The 20,711-nt window shown below is 38.9% G+C and overlaps 1 protein-coding gene across 3 annotated transcripts in view; it reads right to left on the bottom strand.

Annotated features, from left to right (window-relative positions):
- EBF2 (EBF transcription factor 2) overlaps positions 1-20,711 on the bottom strand; it is a 418,171-nt gene that overhangs the window by 356,579 nt on the left and 40,881 nt on the right. For all 3 annotated transcript variants that reach the window (XM_044083149.1, XM_044083147.1, XM_044083148.1), the window contains exon 6: positions 9,632-9,700. In XM_044083149.1, coding sequence (XP_043939084.1) covers positions 9,632-9,700 — 69 coding nt within the window. The remainder of the gene's footprint in view (positions 1-9,631; positions 9,701-20,711) is intronic.

Below are 20,711 nucleotides of genomic sequence, written 5' to 3'. Positions count from 1 at the left end.
TCCTTAAAATAAGAATGAAGAGGACAAATACAGGCAGCGTATAGGTTTCCTGAGATACTGATACCAACAAGTGGAATCCATGAAATGATGTCCATGACTGCTGGAGAATTTACGTTTTTGTAACTAACTTGAAATAATGCATCAGTGCATAGGTCTGCATCCATCATTACAGGCCATTTCACTGGACAGGAGCTGAAAGAGAGCACAAGAATCACATCATGTAGTCAGCAGACAAACCCTGGAAACCTGCGGCCCTATGATTTAGCTGGGATGACTTACTATTAAAATGACCACTTAGCTTTGACTTTTTCCAAAGCTGTCTAAGCTCATTTGCTTGCTGCTCAGCAATGTTAAGCTTAGTTCCTATTTTCAACACTTCTTGAATGTTTGTTTTTTATGGTGGTTTGCACATCCACGATGGACAGCCATTGGTACACATGTACGGTACATCCACGATGGACAGCCATTGGTACACATGTATGGTACATCCACGATGGACAGCCATTGGTACACATGTACGGTACATCCACGATGGACAGCCATTGGTACACATGTACGGTACATCCACGATGGACAGCCATTGGTACACATGTATGGTACATCCACGATGGACAGCCATTGGTACACATGTACGGTACATCCACGATGGACAGCCATTGGTACACATGTATGGTACATCCACGATGGACAGCCATTGGTACACATGTACGGTACATCCACGATGGAGAGCCATTGGTACACATGTACGGTACATCCACGATGGACAGCCGTTGGTACACATGTACGGTACATCCATGATGGACAGCCGTTGGTACACATGTACGGTACATCCACGATGGAGAGCCATTGGTACACATGTACGGTACATCCACGATGGACAGCCGTTGGTACACATGTACGGTACATCCATGATGGACAGCCGTTGGTACACATGTACGGTACATCCACGATGGAGAGCCATTGGTACATATGTACGGTACATCCACAATGGACAGCCATTGGTACACATGTACGGTACATCCACGATGGACAGCCATTGGTACACATGTACGGTACATCCACAATGGACAGCCATTGGTACACATGTACGGTACATCCACAATGGACAGCCATTGGTACACATGTACGGTACATCCATGATGGAGAGCCATTGGTACATATGTACGGTACATCCACAATGGACAGCCATTGGTACACATGTACGGTACATCCACGATGGACTGCCATTGGTACACATGTACGATAAAATTCCATGAGCTGCAGAAAGAGGAGAGCTAGACAATACAATACAGGAAGTGACACGGTGGACACTATCCTAGCCAAGAACCACTAGCAAACAGGACAAAAAAATGCTAAAGGCTGATATAACCGAACCTGACCTAGAATCATTATCTTTGAAGTAACCTTTTGAGAATGTAAAAACTAGCCTACATCTGCTGTATTTATTAAAAATCTTTAACAGATTTTAATAACTTACTAGTTTGCTGACAGTAAAGGTAATAAGTATCTTATGTTTCAATGTAAACACTATACATTTAATAAGAACTGGACAATAAATGCATAAATTAAAAATCCAGCTAGTGAATACCATTCCAAACAAATGAGATCCTTCCTTTCACAACATAGGTTCATAGATTCATAGGAAGTTGCTAGGCTAATGGCCCTAGGGCCTTTACAAACATAGCCATATTATACCTGCATTCTCTAACTGACCTTGGTTAGATGGTCATTAGTCGCAGAGTGAGTCTGTGATCAGCACCAACTGCCCCTGTCCATGAGGGACATAACTGACACTCTTGGTGGTGAATTTACAGTCTCCCATTCAATTGTCTAGGCTGCATTTGAATAGGGTCATTGAGGAGCTCTGCTTCATGTGAATTAGGAGTTTATTCCAGAGAGGGGCAATCTCTGAGAGATATATCTTTCTCTCCAGCATGTTCTGTTAATGTCACAGGCTAGATTGAGATCCCTTGAGTGAGTGACTCTTGTCCCATTTGATTTGTGGATGTGAAGCATTTCTGTTAAGGCAAGGTCAGAGAATGCTCTGTAGGCCAGGTACAAGTCCCCTCTCAACAGCCCGTAGGATACTGAGTATAATGACAGGGCTTTCAGTCTTTCCATGTAGGTCATGTTTTGAAGGCCCTGAATTTTCTTGGTGAGAAACCTCTGTGGTCTCTCCAGCTGCTGCAGGTGTCTGGTGAGGTACATGCAAAAGGGAGCTTTGTACTCTATTAGTGGTTGGTTGAGGCTCAAGCACAGAAGAGTTATAACATCCTTAGTTCCGGTTGTGATGCCCTTACATATGAGATGCACAACACAGAAAGCTTTCCTTACCACTGCAGACACATAGTGATGAAAGTTTAGATTCCTATTAACCTGTGTTCCCAAATCTTACACCACTGGGTTTGAGCATAGGGGGTGCTGTCAGTATTGTAATTTGCAGGGACTTCCTCTTTGCCAAAAGGGATAATAATGCACTGTTTTGCATTTAGTTTTAGTTTGTGGCTTTGGCACCAATCATTTGTCTGTGTTAGCCCCTTTTGTATTATGTTAACATCGTTTGGGGATTCAGTGATTGCACCCAGTTTGCAATCATCAGTGAACATGGTAGGCCACAGGCCATCTACTTTTGCCTGGACTTCTGAGAAATAAATTCCAAACAGTAGAGAGCCCAGCATACACCCTTAAGGTACGCCACTAGTAACTGGTCTACTGGTTGAGATGGAATCCCCAACACTGACAGTATGCGTTCTGTCAGTGAGACAGTTCACTACCTATCTAGTGATGTATGGGTTAATCCTTAGCTGGGAGAGCTTATCAAGATACCTGAGTGAAGGATTATGTCAGAAGCATTGGCTAAGTCACGATAGGCAGTATGTACTGTTTTGCCTTCATCCAGGGCTTTGGTGACATTCTTGAAGAAGTCAATAAGGTTCAGTAAGCATGATCTACTCTTAATGAAGCCAAACTGTGTCATGTCAAGAGTTTGAAGGTCACCTATGTCCTTGTTGATAAGTTCCATGATGATTCTTTCCATGGCTTTGCAGATAAGGCTGGTTAGGCTTATGGGCGTATAGTTCCCAGGGTCGGTTGATAGACCCCTTTGTGCAAGGGGATTAATGTTGCTGTTCACCACTCTGCTGGAAAAAAAGCCAGTGCTCCAGCTGAGGTTAAAGAGACTGCAAAGTGGTTCCATTAGGTCTTGTTTTAGATTGTTTAGTAAGCAGCCTGGAATGTTATCTGGTTCCACAGAGGCCATGGTTTTGGCCTCGGAGAGCATAGATATGACCTGCTCTTTGGAAATATTAGGTAGAGGGCTGGTGTTGAGTATGCTTTGGGGTAAGTGGGGATGAAGTTTGCTCCAAATCTGTTAGCGAGCAGGTTGGCAATTTCCTGGGATTCAGCATGAGAGGTACCATCCACTATACGTTTGGCAAATAGTTGGGCACTCCCTTTTAGATTTCAGACATAGCTAAGAATGCCTTATGATTATCCTTAGCTAGCCACTAACTGAGGTATAATGCTTTAAACATGAAATTAATATCTAAAGCACGTTGCTGGTAATTCAAACAAATTTAGGAATACCACCGCATTATTCTAAGGAGTTATTATATCACATGGTTAACAGCACTGAATAAAAATCATTACTATTTTTCTTTAATTTAATTACAAAACAAATTATGATTTCATACTTTCCTCATTAAGGTTACTTCCGCAGTGGTGCAGCGGTAACATTGTTGCCTCACAGCAAGAGGTTCTCCCGTTCAGTTCGTGGCTGGATTGCGGGGAGTGCCTTCTGTGTGGAGTCTGTATGTCCTCCCCGCGGTTGGGTGGGTATTTGAAATGCATAAATGGGCATGCCTTCATTGAAGGTTGAATGTCGAGCTGGCACCTCGGCGTTCATGAAAATCTACTGCCAATCATTAGCGGACCGGAGTTCTGCTGTGGCGACCCCTAACCAGGAAAAGCCGAAAGACAACAACAACAACTTTCCTCATTAAGGTTAATATGCTTTGGAGGGATAGCAGGATAAAAGCATGCACATATTTTGGTTCTATGGTCATTAAAAGATTTATGACTTAGAACAGCAAAATCCAAAATATACTCATATTTGTTTGGTTGTATTATCTAAAGGAAGATGGCATTTTTACTACTGCATTATGGTGGAAAAAACAGAATATAAAGCCAGTAAGCGGTGTTACAGAAACTGCATTTACTTTCTGTTTTAAACTGTTCTGTGTGTTTTGTTCATTGTCACTGAGTTAATAAAGCATGACATTGCTGGGATGGTGCTTTTCTTAGCTGTTTAGAATAATATGGACTATTATGATTGAGTTTCTGATCATAACCCAGGCAAGAGAAAAGGCAAAGCACATAACAAAACTGTCATAAGAAAAATGATAAGGAATTCGCTTATTTTTAATTTTATTTTAAATTGGTTAAACAGGATGGAACACTGATCATTGGACCTGTTTCAGTCTCACCCTTGGGTAAACACAAGAGACACATGACATTATATACAGAGTGAATGACAAAAATGCAATCTATACACACATTGTATACATGTCGAATATCATAGCTGGCTTGAGGTTATAAAGGCAACAGGTAAATGACATTATATACAGAGTGACTAAAAAACACAATATATACATGCATTATTATACTGAGTGGAAATCAGAGTTGGCATGCTGAAGGAATCACAATCAAAATCAGAGTCAGAGTAAGGTACATAGACAGAAGAAGGGAAGGGAAAGTGTATAGCATATTTAGGAACAACATTAAGTGGGAATCCAGCACTTCCTTATTACTGGTGACCATGCTGGGAACATGGCATTTGATGAAGGGATAGATCATCACAAACAGTAGAATCGCTGAACATTACAATGCAGTACCACTGAAAGCTGATCCTCTTGTATGAAGGTTATATAATTTATATGATATGTTTTGGAAATTGCTAGATTTGCATCAGCTTCACAGAGACCTTGAACAGGATAAAGAGAGCATCAAAAATAAATGGCTGAACCAGTAGTTAACATTATGTATGAATTTTGCCCTTCCAGCATGTTATATCATTCATAGTGTTATATGGTAGTGGGCATAGTATATTAAAGTTAGAAGTGTAGGTGAAGGCCCTTCATGGCTAGTATAGGGTGCATTGTCCCCTTCAAAAAATTATTTGTGATTTTTTTTTATATCATTTTATGTGTATGTTCATACATTCATTGCATGCACTTTTCCCTTTGCTATGATTTATTGCTAGTACCTTTCAATTATGTTTTTGCAATATCTTATGATTCACTGTTTTTGTACGAATTATGTTGATATGAACCCATGAGGATTAGGTGTTTTTGCAGAGAAATACATAAACTGAACTGCTCTGAATGCCAATAGTCCTGAATGAGCTAAAATTTTTTGGAAGTGCACATTAAACAAACTAAGGAGGAAAAACATAAATTCTTAGTCTATGTTTTCCCCTCCCAGAAAGGCAATTACTAGCTAATCCCCTACATTATATTGCCAGGTTATAAAGGAATAGTTTGCCTTTATAGGCAGAGGTAAGCTATTTTCCTTTGCTGGCATTCTGTCTCCATTCCAAAGAGAATGCAGAAAATCTTTTTCCTTCTGTATTAAGTTGGTAATTCTACCTTTGCAGTGCAAACTAGGAATAAAATCCCAGTCCAGGTAAGACAGAGTCCCTCATTGACTCTCTTCAAGAGGAATCTTGATGAGTGGATGGGAGATCGTAGGTTTACCCCGGGTATCACTTCTGTGTCACTGTTAGACAGAGGCACAGTATACTAACCTCGAAAAAGGGCATAGCAAAATTAATTTAAAATGGGTGGTGAAAGCCAAACACATTCTGGCTAGGCTTATAAATGCCCTAGGGCAGATAGCCTAGTATGAACCTATGAACCTAAACCTAATGCCATTCTTTACAAGCCAGTTTTTAGAGACAAAGCCCATGGTTTCTGGTCTGCCTCTACCACATATGGATTGAAGCATTGCTCTTATTTTGATCTAGCAGTTTTTCAAATCATCTGGTTTCACTCCTCTCTCATGCTCTTTCTGTACAGCAGTTTGTTTTGCTTGGAAAAAAATGACCTTTCTGGAGCTGTCATACGGTGCATCTCCAGACTCCCCCACTTCTTACTAATCTCATGTAGTCAACATGCCAGACACTTCTATTGTTTAGATCCATCTCCATATTCCCAGCGATCCACTAAAAACTCACCTTAGATATCCACTATCAGTGCCTCAAACCTTGATAATATAGTGCTCCTCAGAATACCACACCCTACCACAGTACAAACTCACTTCACCCCAGCATAGAAATATCACATTTAGCAGTAAATAAATAGTTGTTGGCTCATCTAATCTGCCTGTTTCCTTACCTAATGGATTAGATGAATTTCTTATGTAACTAATATTGTACTTTTGGATGGGTTTGCTATATTGTATTGTATTGTGCTCAGATAAGCTGAGTTGTGTTGTACTGTGCTGTATTGTGTTAACCTGAGTTGTACAGTGGTGTGTTGTGCTGTGTTGCATTGTATCATGTTGGGTGGTAGTGGAGACTACAGCACTGCTAGGGGATATTTGATATGTCAATATTTGGCACAGCCCCTTTTCTCTTACCCCCCTTTTCCCCACCAACATGTCATCTGTTCATCTGCTGAATCAAAGAATGTGAATGTAAGTTATCTCCTGCACATAGCCTTTCATTGATTTAATCACTCAAACCTCAACTGTGAGAGAGAAATGAGAGCTTTGTCAGTTCCCAGCATATTTGGGTGTTTTTGGTCATTACGAGACCATGAGTAAAGAGAGGTTGTGCTGTACTGTAGGGATGCAGGAGGCTATATACTTGGAAATATATGGAGCAATGAATTGATAATTACATCTCTTTAATATTATTAGGTCAGTTGAAAAACCTAAGTTAAAGGCTTGTCTGTATGGGGCAGACATTTATTAATACTACTACTAGGACAGTACAGTTAGAGTCACAGCTTTCTGTGGTCTTCTACTGTTTAATTATTGCTTGAATCTTGAAAAGTAGGACTGGGAGAGATCTGCATACCATCTGGAACTGAACTACTAATGTATTCATGTATTTATTTATTCTGTTCTGTTAATTTGCTTACCTTTGGGTTTCGGTCATGAAAAAGAAAATAATTTGTAATACTGGGTGGGGGGCAACTCTAGGTTTTCCTGGATCAAGCACCAGCTACACAACAATACGGGAGATTTCAGCCACTATGCTTAACAACAAACAAAATCTTGTTTATACTGCTGAAGCTTAAAGGGGAAAAACAGTATTTTAGATCAGAATTAATTTACAATGCCAATGTTTATATGTGTAAGGCAGACATTGCGCAGGTCATTACTGCTCAATGGGAAGACCTCTGCCTCACACCTCCAGGGTCTGTAGATGAGTTCTGTTCACTGTTTATGTGAGGCCTGCATGTTTCATCTGTCTTTGTCAGCTTTCTCTTAAAAAAATATATATATGTGTGTGTGTGTGTGTGTGTGTGTGTGTGTGTGTGTGTGTGTGTGTGTGTGTGTGTGTATATATATATATATATATATATATATATATATATATATATATATACATACATACATACACACACACACACACACACACACACACACATATATATATATATATATATATATATATATATACGGATCCCCTATACTACACCAAAACCACACAAAACCGACAGTCCACAATACCAAACGCCATAACACCGACTCACAACACACACACAACACAAGCACACCAAAAACCTTACGAATCTGCACTAAACCTTACATACACAACTATCTATGCACTAACCTTAACCCAAACCCTAACCCTAAGGTCCGTCACTATTGCACATTTACCTTACCTGCACCCTAATGTCCATCACTATCGCATACTTACACAGTCACGCTCGTTTCACATGTCAGTGTTTTCAGCGTTGGGATTTCGAACTGTCGGTTATTTCCATTGTCGGTCTTCCATTGTCAGCCTTGTCATCGTCGTCATTTCGAACTGTCTGTGTTCTCAGGTAGACCCATATATATACACACACACACACAAAGATATATATATATATATATATATATACATATATATATATATATATATATATATATATATATACACACACATATATATGTCAGCCTAGTTAACCTTCCACACTCTCTCCTTTATTTAATGTAAAAAGACTTCAGTTCCCTTTACTCTAATTCCAAACTTAACTGAATGTGAATAAGTCTTATCTGTCTTGTTCCTGACCCTCAAATCCCTCTATACCATGCACAGAAAACTGTCCATACATCTCCTCATTTACCCACAAACTGTACAAGTAGGGTTCACTTTCATAACATTGTGTATGCTCTGAAATCTCTTCATCCTTTTATACTCCATGACACAGTTTAACTGTCATTTTAAATGGCCTTTGTTCTATGTTTGCAACAGGAAATGAATCTGTGTTGTCAGCAGCTGTCCTTTCTTATTGTTTACTGCTGCCTGTGGTATTTCTATATAAAATGCTACTCCACCTGAAAGTAAGCTGCACATCCTAATTGCACTAGTTATTCCTTTTTAAATAAAAATTAAAAAGTGAATATTTGCAAAAAACAGACTTTATTAGAAACAGTAAGCATTTTTGTCTACAGGATGCGCACTCCTTATGACTTCATCAGACTTCTGAATAACTACAGCAGAAAAGAACAGGAAGGACCCTGGCTGTTAACTAGCAAGAATACCAATATATTTAAGGAAGCATGATTGTAACGCAAACTTCCCATTTCATGAATACACTACAGTTCTCCCAAGATTAGTCAAAGGTGTTCTTGGCTCTTTTGGTTTTAATAGCATTCATTGGTGCCTTACGTCCAAGATCACCTTTGATTGTTATTTATATCATAATATTCTCACAGTTGCACCTTATTACTTGTCAATTAGCCCAAGAAAAGACATTTTCTCCATCAATAACAGCAGAAGAGGTATAAAGTAACACCTTCTCAATAAATCTTCACCTGTCTTACATACCTACATGCTTCACATGTAAAAAAAACTAATTTTATAAAATTGTATTGCTGAAGGAGTATAGTCCTGAATTGCTTGTGAGGCTGAAAAAATCCCACATTTATTAATTTTGTTATTAATTTTAGAATAGAGTGAGCCAGCACAATTCATTTCATTTTATAACCCAGAAGTATTAATGCAGACTTCTGTGTGGGATTCTCATTTTATGCATAATTAAATTGTTACTTTACAATAGCTTTTATGTTGATTTTAATTTCATGTAACTTGCAATCTCCATTTGTGACTTTCACGATATTAAATGCCTATACTCCACAACTACATAATTTGCTTTTAAACATATTCCTATATAAAATGTTTGCCAAAAATAAATGTATACATAGCACTGATAGCTTCCCATTTCAGCCAGGTTTTAAACTTCCAAAGTAAATACAAAAATACTCCCTCAACAATGAAGTTGTATCACAGCCTAGCTTATTTTTTATGAATGAATTTTATCAGAGTGTACAACACAAAGAGGGGCCTTCATACATGCAGATAACTGTGAAAGCCTTGACAGTTTTCATTTCATCAGTGAAAATAAAATATTCCTACCTGTCAATGATTACAGGATCTGATGGTGTTTCATTTCTATTTCCACAGCTCTTTTTCTCACAGCATCGACTAGAAGAAAAAAATATGACATGAGCTAAGGCAATGAGCAGCCATATATGTTACAACATAATGATATCTTCAATAAAAGGCTCTTCATTTCTGAAATCAGAATGCTTAAAGTTAACTTTTCATCTAATGACATAAGTTGTGATATTTATTTTTTCAATCAGTCTGACCTGTGAATGATCTGACTTGTTAAATGTCACTGGTGTTTACAACTTATTTTATATTAACAACCGAGGATCAGTGGGTTGTTAAGTAAGAAAATCCTTAATATCCAAGCCATTACACACTATAGAAATATTATTCAATAACAGTCCTGAATATTGTTACTGCCTACTAATTTTTGGGCAGGCTTTTACATTTGGGATATTGTATTATTCTACACAGTTGTTGTTATTCCTGTTAAAATCACTGTATACAGTATATATTAGTTATACTATTTTGCAACTGCATTTTTAAGCTTTTTAAAAGAAGCAACAATTTATGACTGGGTGTGGGTAATGCAGGGTTTACCCGTGGTTGGTGTGGTTTGATCAAGAAGGTATAATGTCATTGTATAAATGGACTCTGTGTTCTTCCTCCAGTTCCTGGTACTCTGAAGCATCTAGGATATGAACTGCACAGGCGTTAATCTGTCTTTCCATTTTTTTTCACATAGTGAGTAGTCCATATTGGTGCCTCAATGCTATCTGACAGAAGTTCTGACCACCAAACATAAATGTTCATACCTGCATTTTTTTTACCATAAATCCAAACGAAAATCCCCTTACATATCTGTTTCTCCCCAACTACCATAAAAACTGTTGATATCTGTCAGCTATATGATACTTTCTATAAGCCTGCAGAACTCATGTGCCTTCCATAAGTTCCTGGAGAAACATATGAACACGATCTCTGTAGCTGCCTAGCAGTTCCATTGATGAATGGAAGAGGAAGAGACAGCAAAACGAGTCCATATAATTCACATTTAGCAAAGTACTGATGCAATTACAATCATCCACTGCCTGCTCTATCTTGGAATATGTTTTAAAAAGATATAAAAAAAGAGTAGTACATGTTATAGAAAGCATAGTAAACATTACCCGCATTTCTTCTGTATTGGTATTGTATCTCTGATACTGAAGAAATGGTGGTACCTGTTTATATTTTGAATGCTCAATTTACAATGAGCATGCTGATTGGTTTTCCCAATTAAAGTCCACATTTTGGAATACTAAAATAACATGTGCTGTATATAAGATTTATATAGCATGTACCTCCATCCCAGACAAATGTTTTGAGTCTATAAAATTAAAATTTGAAAACAATACATTGTAAATACATTTATTATTGAAAACGTACCTAGGCATGTAAAGTAGAGCATCAGAAAATATTAACTAGTATTAGTACTGCTTTCACTTACAGTATTTGAGCTTGTTGCGTGCTGTCCTGTTAGCAATGCAACTTTTTATCTACAGCTCCTTAAAATAAATGAATGTACAAAGGAATTATTTCCACCCCATGACAAACCATAAAAAGTGATGCAGGAATGTGAACAATTAAACAAGTTAGACTCCTAATTGACTGTTAATGAAATCAAGCTTTTAATGTCTTTATCCCTATGTGTGCATGCAAAGTTAGAATAAATATGAGGAGAATGGAACACTTGCTCGTAATTTCTCCCTAGTTTTCATTCCAATCTCTCTATGTATATTGTCATGACAATAATAACTGATGAAATGGTGGTCAAAGACAGCAAACCATAAAAGGAACGATAGTATAAAATTACATCAGACTGGTAGATAATATTCTGTTTTGGCACTCACAATTTCTGTAATTTGAGGTAAATAAGAAAGGTCTCAAAAGGGATTGTCACTCTGAGAAAATATGTCTCATTATGACTGAGTACCTTCATTAGGTGACTTGTGCAATCCTGAAAGATTATTCTACACAAGGGGAGTGCAAATTTCCATGTGGAGGACTAAAATGCATCATTTAGCATTTGAAGTTCTTCACCCATAATTCAGTGAAGTCGATCATAGTGGAGTAGATTTATAGAGAATATGGTTGTATCTTAATTTACACAGAATCAAATTGTTATTTTTTAATATTAAGGGAAAATTCAAGAGGCAAAAAAGTGATACTATCATTCTAAATCTCTCACAGCAGTACAAACGTGCATAAACTTCCCCAGCCACCGGGACAGATGAGTGGTTCACAACAAAACCCTTTTAAATCTATCAGTGGGTAACATTTCTTTCTCTTTATTTTTAGTACATTGACACTAATAGAAAAATCATAATTTAAATCCATGCTTTAAATCACATAACTGACATCCTGCCATTTAGTTGGGAGAAATGCACAGCCGTGAAATGTTGAGCTTGTGTCTCAGAAGTATCAGCAGCTCAAGCTAACAGTATTTTTTAACCTTATCATAGTCCTGATATTCAGTTTCTTCCTTTTCCATGAAGACCTTTAATGTTTCACAAGGTAGCTTGGCTGAGAAGATGTCAGCCTAGTCACTCCAGTCATATCCATCCCAATGGGGATGCCATTTAAAGGTCACGAGGAATGCCTCAAGGTCTTCCTCCTAGATTAGTTGTAAAGTGTAACGCTATCTTTGGCATGGCCATTGACTTGGCCACCATAACCATCCCCTCAGCTGCAACAGCAGTAGTTTGCAGAAATTGATCAACTGTTGCAATCTTGGTACAACATGCATATATTCCAAACACACACACACACACACACACACACACACACACACACACACACACACACACACACACACACACACCAGAACTCCTAGCCTACTGCTTTCTGTTCAGCTGAGAAAAAATGTACTCAAACTACAGGCAGTGAAAGGTAAATGTCTGATCATTGTTGGTGTAAAAATATGTTTGCCAATATTGCTCACTGCACCCCACCCACCACCCTTCCCAGTGTGGTGCCTAAATAAAGCATCAGATGCATTTTGTACAAAAAATTAAAGTTATTATTTGTTTATGTATTTATGTTCCAGTGGAATGGACTGGTCTAAAGACCCTTTTCAGACATTTCCTTACAAGCAATGACAATAATGCAATAGAGCTAGATACACAACAAATTTAATTATTACTGTATAGAGAATTAGAGGTTTCCCCAGTTTGATTCTCAGCTGAGGTACCTTTTGTCCGCAGTCTGCATGTCCTCCCTGTGTTTATGTGGGTTTCCTCCAGATGCTCCAGTTTCCTCCCACATTCCAAAGACATGCAGCAGGTGGACTGGACATTCTAAATTGGTCCTAGGTGTGTGTGTGTGATACAAATTAACTACCACTCCATGGATAGCCAGCCGGCAGTGTAAGCCTTAGCTCTAGATTGTCACTGTTGAAGTGACACCCTGACCCCATGTGCAAAAATAGGAACAGGGGTTGAGGATGGATGGATGGATGGAAACAAATGAAAATAAATTAATTGGAAAAAAAGATATACAAAAGTAAATCCAGACATAAAATGATGCATCATATATAGCATAAACATAGGACAAATTGAAAATAATTATTTTAGTAACGTGAAGTCTTTGGTAGATGGCTGGAGGTCAGATAATCATTAGAACCAGTACTTGAGAAATGATAGCTTTTCCCCTGCACCACCTTACTAATATGTGCTAATCCTTACCCTAATCCTGCTCCAGCCCCCAACCTCAACTCTTCATCTTACCTAAATCCTTTCTGTAATACGATCACTGTACAAGGCACACAGACACATGTCACACACAGTAACACATGCACAACACTAAATCTATCCCTTTCCCTAGCCCTTTGTCAAACTATAGCGTGTTATGTGTATTTCATCTGTATCTCAGATTTTATGTTTGCTGCTTCATTGCTTTAGGGAGAATAGTCATTATGTCCTCTGATTCTTATGATGAATGTTGAATACATGTGTCAGAATTTCAGTAAGAAACAATTCAAACACACTACTTTCTATTAAAACCTCTGCATGGTCCAATGGCATGCATTTTAATCACCGACAGCAGCCTCCAAGGCTATGGCAAAAAGGATGCACTTCCATACCATGTACCTTCATGCCCAGCTGTGTGATGACTGCAACTTGGTGCTGCATTCCATAGCACAGTACGGCTAATGGAACATTATGTGACACTGCCTTGCTTGTTTACAGAGATGTCACTGTTAGTTGTAAGAGTGTCCTTTTTTCCTTACATATACAGTGGGTATAGTATAACTGCTGGAAAGAAGGAAAAAACATTGTCAATAGCCAAGTCACCATAACAGCCAGTGACAATAGTGGACACCAGTCCTTAGGGATAGGACTGTTGTAGAACCAGTTTTAAAAGCAGTTATAGGCAGAATTAGATTGTCACTGCTAGAAAAGGCAACAGAATGGGTGGAAAGAGAGACATTGATGAAAAACAAATGTTTTCGTTTTCCTCTGAGGTAAATGTTTGGAACATATCCATCAACTGCGACATCACATTTCAACTCCATTTTACCAGAACTTTATAATACCCGATTCAGCAAAATAGCACAAGAGCATAGTAAAATTTGAGATTTAAAACTTCATGATGAGAACATAAAGATAAAAAGGAAAATGAGCCATATTTTATTTTATTTAAATAGAGTTGTTCTGGGTGATTGCTTTGGAATGGGATCTTTATGCCACTGCTGTAGGTAACATAAATGTGCCCTAAAATGGCAGTGATTTAAATCTCATAGAAACGTAATACAAGACATGTCAGCCTGCATGTTTACTTTTACAGTTTGTTAAAACTTCATTGACACTCCCAAAAGAGACATTACATTTTAACAAGTAAAATGCTAATAAAAGGCGTTGCTATTTTGATTGCAAATTGCTGAAGGCATAATTCACAAGGTCTGCTTTATGTAGTACTTTAAGAAGCTTATTCACATCATGTGTTATTGTACGGTATGCTATACATTTTTCAAGATAAATATGAAAAAAATCATAGGCAGAAAGTAAATTAACAGCAGTAATACTTTATTCATATTACTGATTACATACTTAGCTGCAGCTGTTAAGCAGATCCATAGCAAACATAAAATTATTCATTAAAACTGTGTAAGCATGTGTGTGTGTGTGTGTGTGTGTGTGTGTGTGTGTGTGTGTGTGTGTGTGTGTGTGTGTGTGTTGTATGTGGGGTGGGTTGGGCAGTGTTTTAATATCCAACGTGAAAACTGTACAAAGTCATATGTCCAAAGACTTGGTAAATTTCTAGTATCTTTTCAACACATAGTTTATATAATTTTTTAATGCGATATATGTTATTGTACTAAAATGCTTAGTTAATTAATCTGTACTCTTTAAGCAGTAACCTGTAATTCCCTAGTATTTGGATTTTCAGATGAATCCATCGATTCACAACCTATTTTTCCCACTTTTGCACATGGGGTCAGGGTGTCACTAGAACAGTGACTATCATCTAGAACCAAGGTTAACACCCTTGGGTGGCTAACTAACCCTGCTACTGCTGTTCTTCCATACCACACACTCGCACACACACTCACACCTATGGCCAATCCAACCACTGCATGTCTGTGGAATGTGGGAAAAAAACAGGAGCACCCAGAGGAGACCCACACCGATACAGGGATGGCATGCAGACTCTGCACAAAAGGCACTCCAGCCAATAATGGAATCGGAGAATCTGTTGCTGTGACGTGACAATGCTACTAACTGCTCTGCCACTGTGCCACCCATTAGATCTGGTTATTAAGGTTTGCAGACCATTATAGTGATTGAGACCGATGGATTTTTAAACTACTTTCAGTGAACTGAAAACCTAAAGTTTTTTTAACCTTCAGTTTCAGTAGCTTCATTATCTTCCATAATGCTAAGTAAGCATAATACACTTAATGTACTTAAAAACATATGAAGACTTTCTTTACTGTGTCCAGTGTATCCACGAATCCTTTTACTGGCCAAACTGTTCCAACTTCCTAGACAACCATTTCCAGAGTCCCACTACGTTTTCTATGAAACATTGTCTTCTTACAGCATTTTAAGTTGTCTCCTATTTAACTGTCTATACCTCCTTCCCCATCCGTTCTCTTCATCCTTACCCTTCTCATTTTGCATTGTGGTGCCTCAGTACCCCACCCAACTGATTTTATTTTCTCTCTTGCAGTTTTATCTTATTCTATAAGCATCAACATATCCTTTTCCTGCTCTGAATTTGTTAGTCTGATTCTTCAAATTACATATTTTACCTAACGGTTGTCCTGGAATGTTGGGATATTTTGCAGTCACCCTAATGATAATGGACATCAGCTGGGTATAACAGCCCTGTGTTTCTTATGCTTAGTCAAACACTCTGCTTGTGCTGTGCTGATGAGGTCATAACAAGGCCGAAATATGCATATCCACAGCTAGTTTGGTTTGGCTTTACTGGCCTGAAATTGTCCATTGAAACGACTTAAAAAGAAATAAGTCATGGGCATTCAGAATCACCATATATCTGAACACCTGATGTTCTTAAGGGTTACTGCATATACCCCATGTGCCTCTAATACAAGAGGTTTGAGAGGTTACTCAGTGAAAGTTCTAGCTTAGCTACTCTTTACACAAGAGCAGTTCCTTCATCTCTGTTATGACTGTCAGACCTGTAACATTCCAGGACAATTCTCTTCTGTCTAAACCACTACCAAATTCATACCTCTCAACTGTACAGATTTTCACAGAATGTCCATATTTTGGCCTCCTGTTTTTGGTCCATTTTTCATAAAATTGTGGTTTTCTGGCAAATTAGAGGTAAATCATTTAATCTTGAAGTTTAAAAATAATGACAGACATTTGAGTTTCAGACTTCATATCCTTCGGAAAACTCATGCTAATATAAAACCTGTTATTCTATCAATGTTCTAAGTTGTAAGAGCAATATTTAGAATTTGTCCCTATTTTTGGGCCTTTGTCCCATTTTTACTTATGGCTTTGTCCATATTTCTTGCTCTAAGAGGTTGAGACATATGACTACCATATAAAGCAAATGTGTAACACAGTGACAGCCCTGCAATATCAGCTGGACAACCAGGACATAAGGTGAATTGCACCCTGCTGGAATTGCGATATCAACTTTCTTTAGATGAGAGGAGTCAGTAAGTTTATCAGGGAGGATATGATGGGCTACAGTTGTACTAGCCAGGCAGGGAGGCAGGCAGTCCTTAAACATTCTGCATCAGGTACAGATATTCTGGTTACTTAAGTATGGAGCATTGAAAATCAGTTCCTGATACAGACATTGCAAATCAAATGGTTGGGTGAAGGGTGGGTGCTGTATAGCACAAGTACTGTTATTAAAACAATAAAATGTCATGCATAACCCCACCAGGAAAAAAATTAGCCATCTTCCTAGTATATATAACCTTAGAAGATACTTAAAACTGATGACGTCTCTGACACAGGATCTGAGGGAGTCATCAATCAACCAACATAATCTGAAAGAACTCTCTTCCCATGTATCTGTTCTTGCAGCTGTATTATGTCCACTATCAGTTCAGACATCTGCAGTGCACCATTCTTCATTTGCCTGTCTGAGCTTGCTGCATGTAGGTAAGCCATATCCCAGTTCAAGTAATGTCACCACAAGAAGGGAAGACGATATTTCATGGCCTTTATCGCAGACATGTCTTGTTGGACTTATTGCAGGCACATCACATATTTGATAAATCTGTGGGTGTAACAAGGTTCTACTACCAGAACTAATGTTTTTATTAAATGGGACAGGGTCCCAGTTGTCAGTAGTGCAGACCACAAGCACTTTCATAAGACCATCTAATATCTTATAACTGTTTCATGAAGCATCAACCTCAACATAAATGTAAATAAATAAAGATTAAAAATACATATTCATTAATCAGCAGATAAACACTATAGTGTCATCATAACAAAGGGTAAGAGGATTCTAAATCTGACAGACATAATGATTAGTTTACTGTAGTAAATCCTTGTTTTTCATGTATATGTTGCTTTGAATATTTTCTGCAAAGCAGTTGATTGTTTACTTATTTTTTGTAAATGATAATCTGTAGAACATGTGGAGCTTTCCTCCCCAGGCCTCCACTGAAAAAGGGCTACTTAGTTCAGTCGGACAAACCCAGTCAACAAATGTAAAATAAATAAATAATTCATGCCCTAGCAAAGGAACAGGACCCAAAGCACTTAGCATGGAGGCCCCTGAAGCTTGGGATTGTTTCTCCTTGATATTCAGCTCAGCCACATCACATGAAGCACTTTCTTCAAATGGAGTATAATACTTCCTTGGCTTAAGCATCTGGTGCTACTCTAATCATAACTAATTACTGAGCGACCACCTCCCTCCTTCTTCTTCTCCTCCCTAGGTTAACTCATCACCCACTAACCTACCATCCGCAGCCCCCATCTCCTCCACTTAGAATGCTGCTGGGTCCCCTACTAGACTAAGGAGATCTTCCCCCTCCTCTGACAGCTGGCCTTCTGGGAGCTGGCCCATGAAGTACTTATTAAATATAATTTGCTGCTTCCTATTACAGTCTGTAATACCAAATGATCATCTGATTATGGCAATCTCAGAAATTCAATTATGTATACAAGTGTACAGTATGTTCAAGCAATAGCTGTGCATAACCAGTTAATATGACTTATATTATCCTATTGTCTGAATGATCGAGGAATTCTTAAAATATCATTTGACTCTTTTGTGAATCATGCTTTCTGGAAATTCTCTTAAAACAATCTTAACCCACTGGAATCTAAATAAAGTAAATAAGTACTTCCCAAGATGGTGTATATTTCCAAATGCTCTGTGCATACCTCTCCCATTCATCCATTGTCAGCAGCCTCTTTATCCAATTCAAGATCACAGGGAAAAAGGGTCTGTATTGGCAAACAATGTGAGGCAGGAAATAATCACGGATGAGACAGCAGTCCACCGCACTGCTTAAGCACATGCGCATAAACACACACGCACATACACACACACACACATAAGCATGCATACACAATTACACACACACACACACACACACACACGCACGCACTCACGTGTGTACAAGCATGGATGCACACACACACATACACACACACACAACACACAATCTCTCTCTCACACAGGCACATACACATGTACACACAAGTGCGCATACACATACATATGCACATACATGTACCATACATATGTATGTATATTGAAGTAAATGTATATTCTTGTGCAACACAAAAACAAAGAAAAAAAGTGCTTATGCATCACACACACACACACACACACACACACACACACACACACATGAAAAATACATGTAAGCATATCATATGCACAGCTGTGTCCTCAGCCCTAAGGAAGAAACAATTGCACGTGTATGCAAAACATTAAATTCATCCCAGTCATTAAAAATATATCAGTGCATGTTTAAACAAAGTGAAAATTAAGAGGATATAAAATTCAAAAAAAATTTCTGTAAGGTAGTTATTCTTTTATAGGTTCATAGGTAGATACTAGGCTATCTGCCCGAAGCATTTATAAGCCTAGCCAGAATGTGTTGGCTTTCGCCACCCCCTTAGATTAGTTCCCTGTGCCTCTGTCCAGCAGAGCCACTGAAGTGATCGCTGGGGTAAACTTTCTGTTTTTCATCCACTCGTCAAGGTTTCTCTTAAGAGTGCTAGCGAGGAGCTCTGCCTAATGTAGATTGGAATCCTGTTCCAAAGCATGGGAAGTCTCTGGGACAGGAATCTATCCCTCCAACATGTCCTATTTATTGTTGTGGTGAGGTTTAGATCCCTAGAGCGTGTGGCTCGAGGGGATAAGGTTTTCTTTAGGTGGAGCATGTCCATCAATTCTGGGTTGGACATGGCCTTTTATGTCAGGCAGAGATCACCTCTGAGCAGGCGGTATGCAACCGAGTACAGCTGGAGTTTCTTCAGTCGAGCTGCATAGGGCATCTGTTTGAGGTCAGTGATCCTCTTGGTGAGGTACTTCTCTGGTCTTTCCAGCTGTTGCAAGTGTCTTGTAAGGTAAATCCCAAATGGGGCATTGTACTCTATGATGGGTCTGATGAGTGATGAGTAGAGGGGCACAATGACCTCTTTTGATCTGGATGCAAACCCTTATATGATTAGGTGGGCCACATAGAAGTGTTTTCTAACCACTTTGGCAATGTGATTATCAAAGGAGAGATTACTATCTACTTGGGTCCCCAGATCCCTTATTACGTTATCCATATTTAGGGGACTACCACCTATGTGGTAGTTTGTGGGTACTTTGTTATTTCCAAAGGGAATAACTATGCACTTTTTGGCATTTAGCTTGAGGCCATCATTTTGACACCAGGTATCCATGTCAGTGAGACCCTTTTGGAGGATGTCTGTGTCAGCTGGTGAGTCAATTATAGCCCCTAGTTTGCAGTTGTCTGTGAACTTGGTCAGCCATAGTCCTCCTGTGCTTGTCTGTACTTCTGAGAAGTATATGCCGAACAGGAGGGGTCATAGGACTGAGCCCTGGGAAATGCCACTTGTAACCGGTTTAGAGTTAGACCTAGCTCCTGCAACTCTCACCATGTGGGTTCTGTCTTGAGCCAATTGGCAACCCATCTTGTGACATAGGGGTTTATGTTCAGGCTGGTGAGCTTATCTATAACACCAGAATGGGGAATGGTGTCGAAGGCCTTTCTGAGGTCTACATAGGCTGTGTGTATGACCTTTCTCTCCTCTATAGCCTTGGTAACTGTCTCAAAGAAGTCCACCAGGTTTAGGAGGCATGATCTACCCATTACAAAGCCGAACTGGGTAGGGTCCAGTGTTTGGAGGTTCCCAATGTCTCTGTTAATGAGTTCCATGATGATGCGCTCCATAGCCTTGCAGACCAAGCTAGTCAGGCTTATAGGGTGATAGTTCCCGGGGTCTGTTGTGGCTCCACCTTTGTGGAGTGGAATAACCATTGTAGCCTGTGGAGAGGCTGAGTTTGAACAGTGTGTTTAGGTGAGGGGTTACTTTGTCTTTGAGCTCATGTAGGACACAGCCTGGGACACCGTCCGGTCCCATTGATGCTG

This window comes from Protopterus annectens, chromosome 9.part0, assembly GCF_019279795.1.
Source record: "Protopterus annectens isolate FY-2018-M chromosome 9.part0, PAN1.0, whole genome shotgun sequence".
NCBI lineage: Eukaryota > Metazoa > Chordata > Ceratodontiformes > Protopteridae > Protopterus > Protopterus annectens.
The sequence above is the reverse complement of the archived record's forward strand: the minus strand, read 5'-3'. Positions and strand labels throughout refer to the sequence as shown.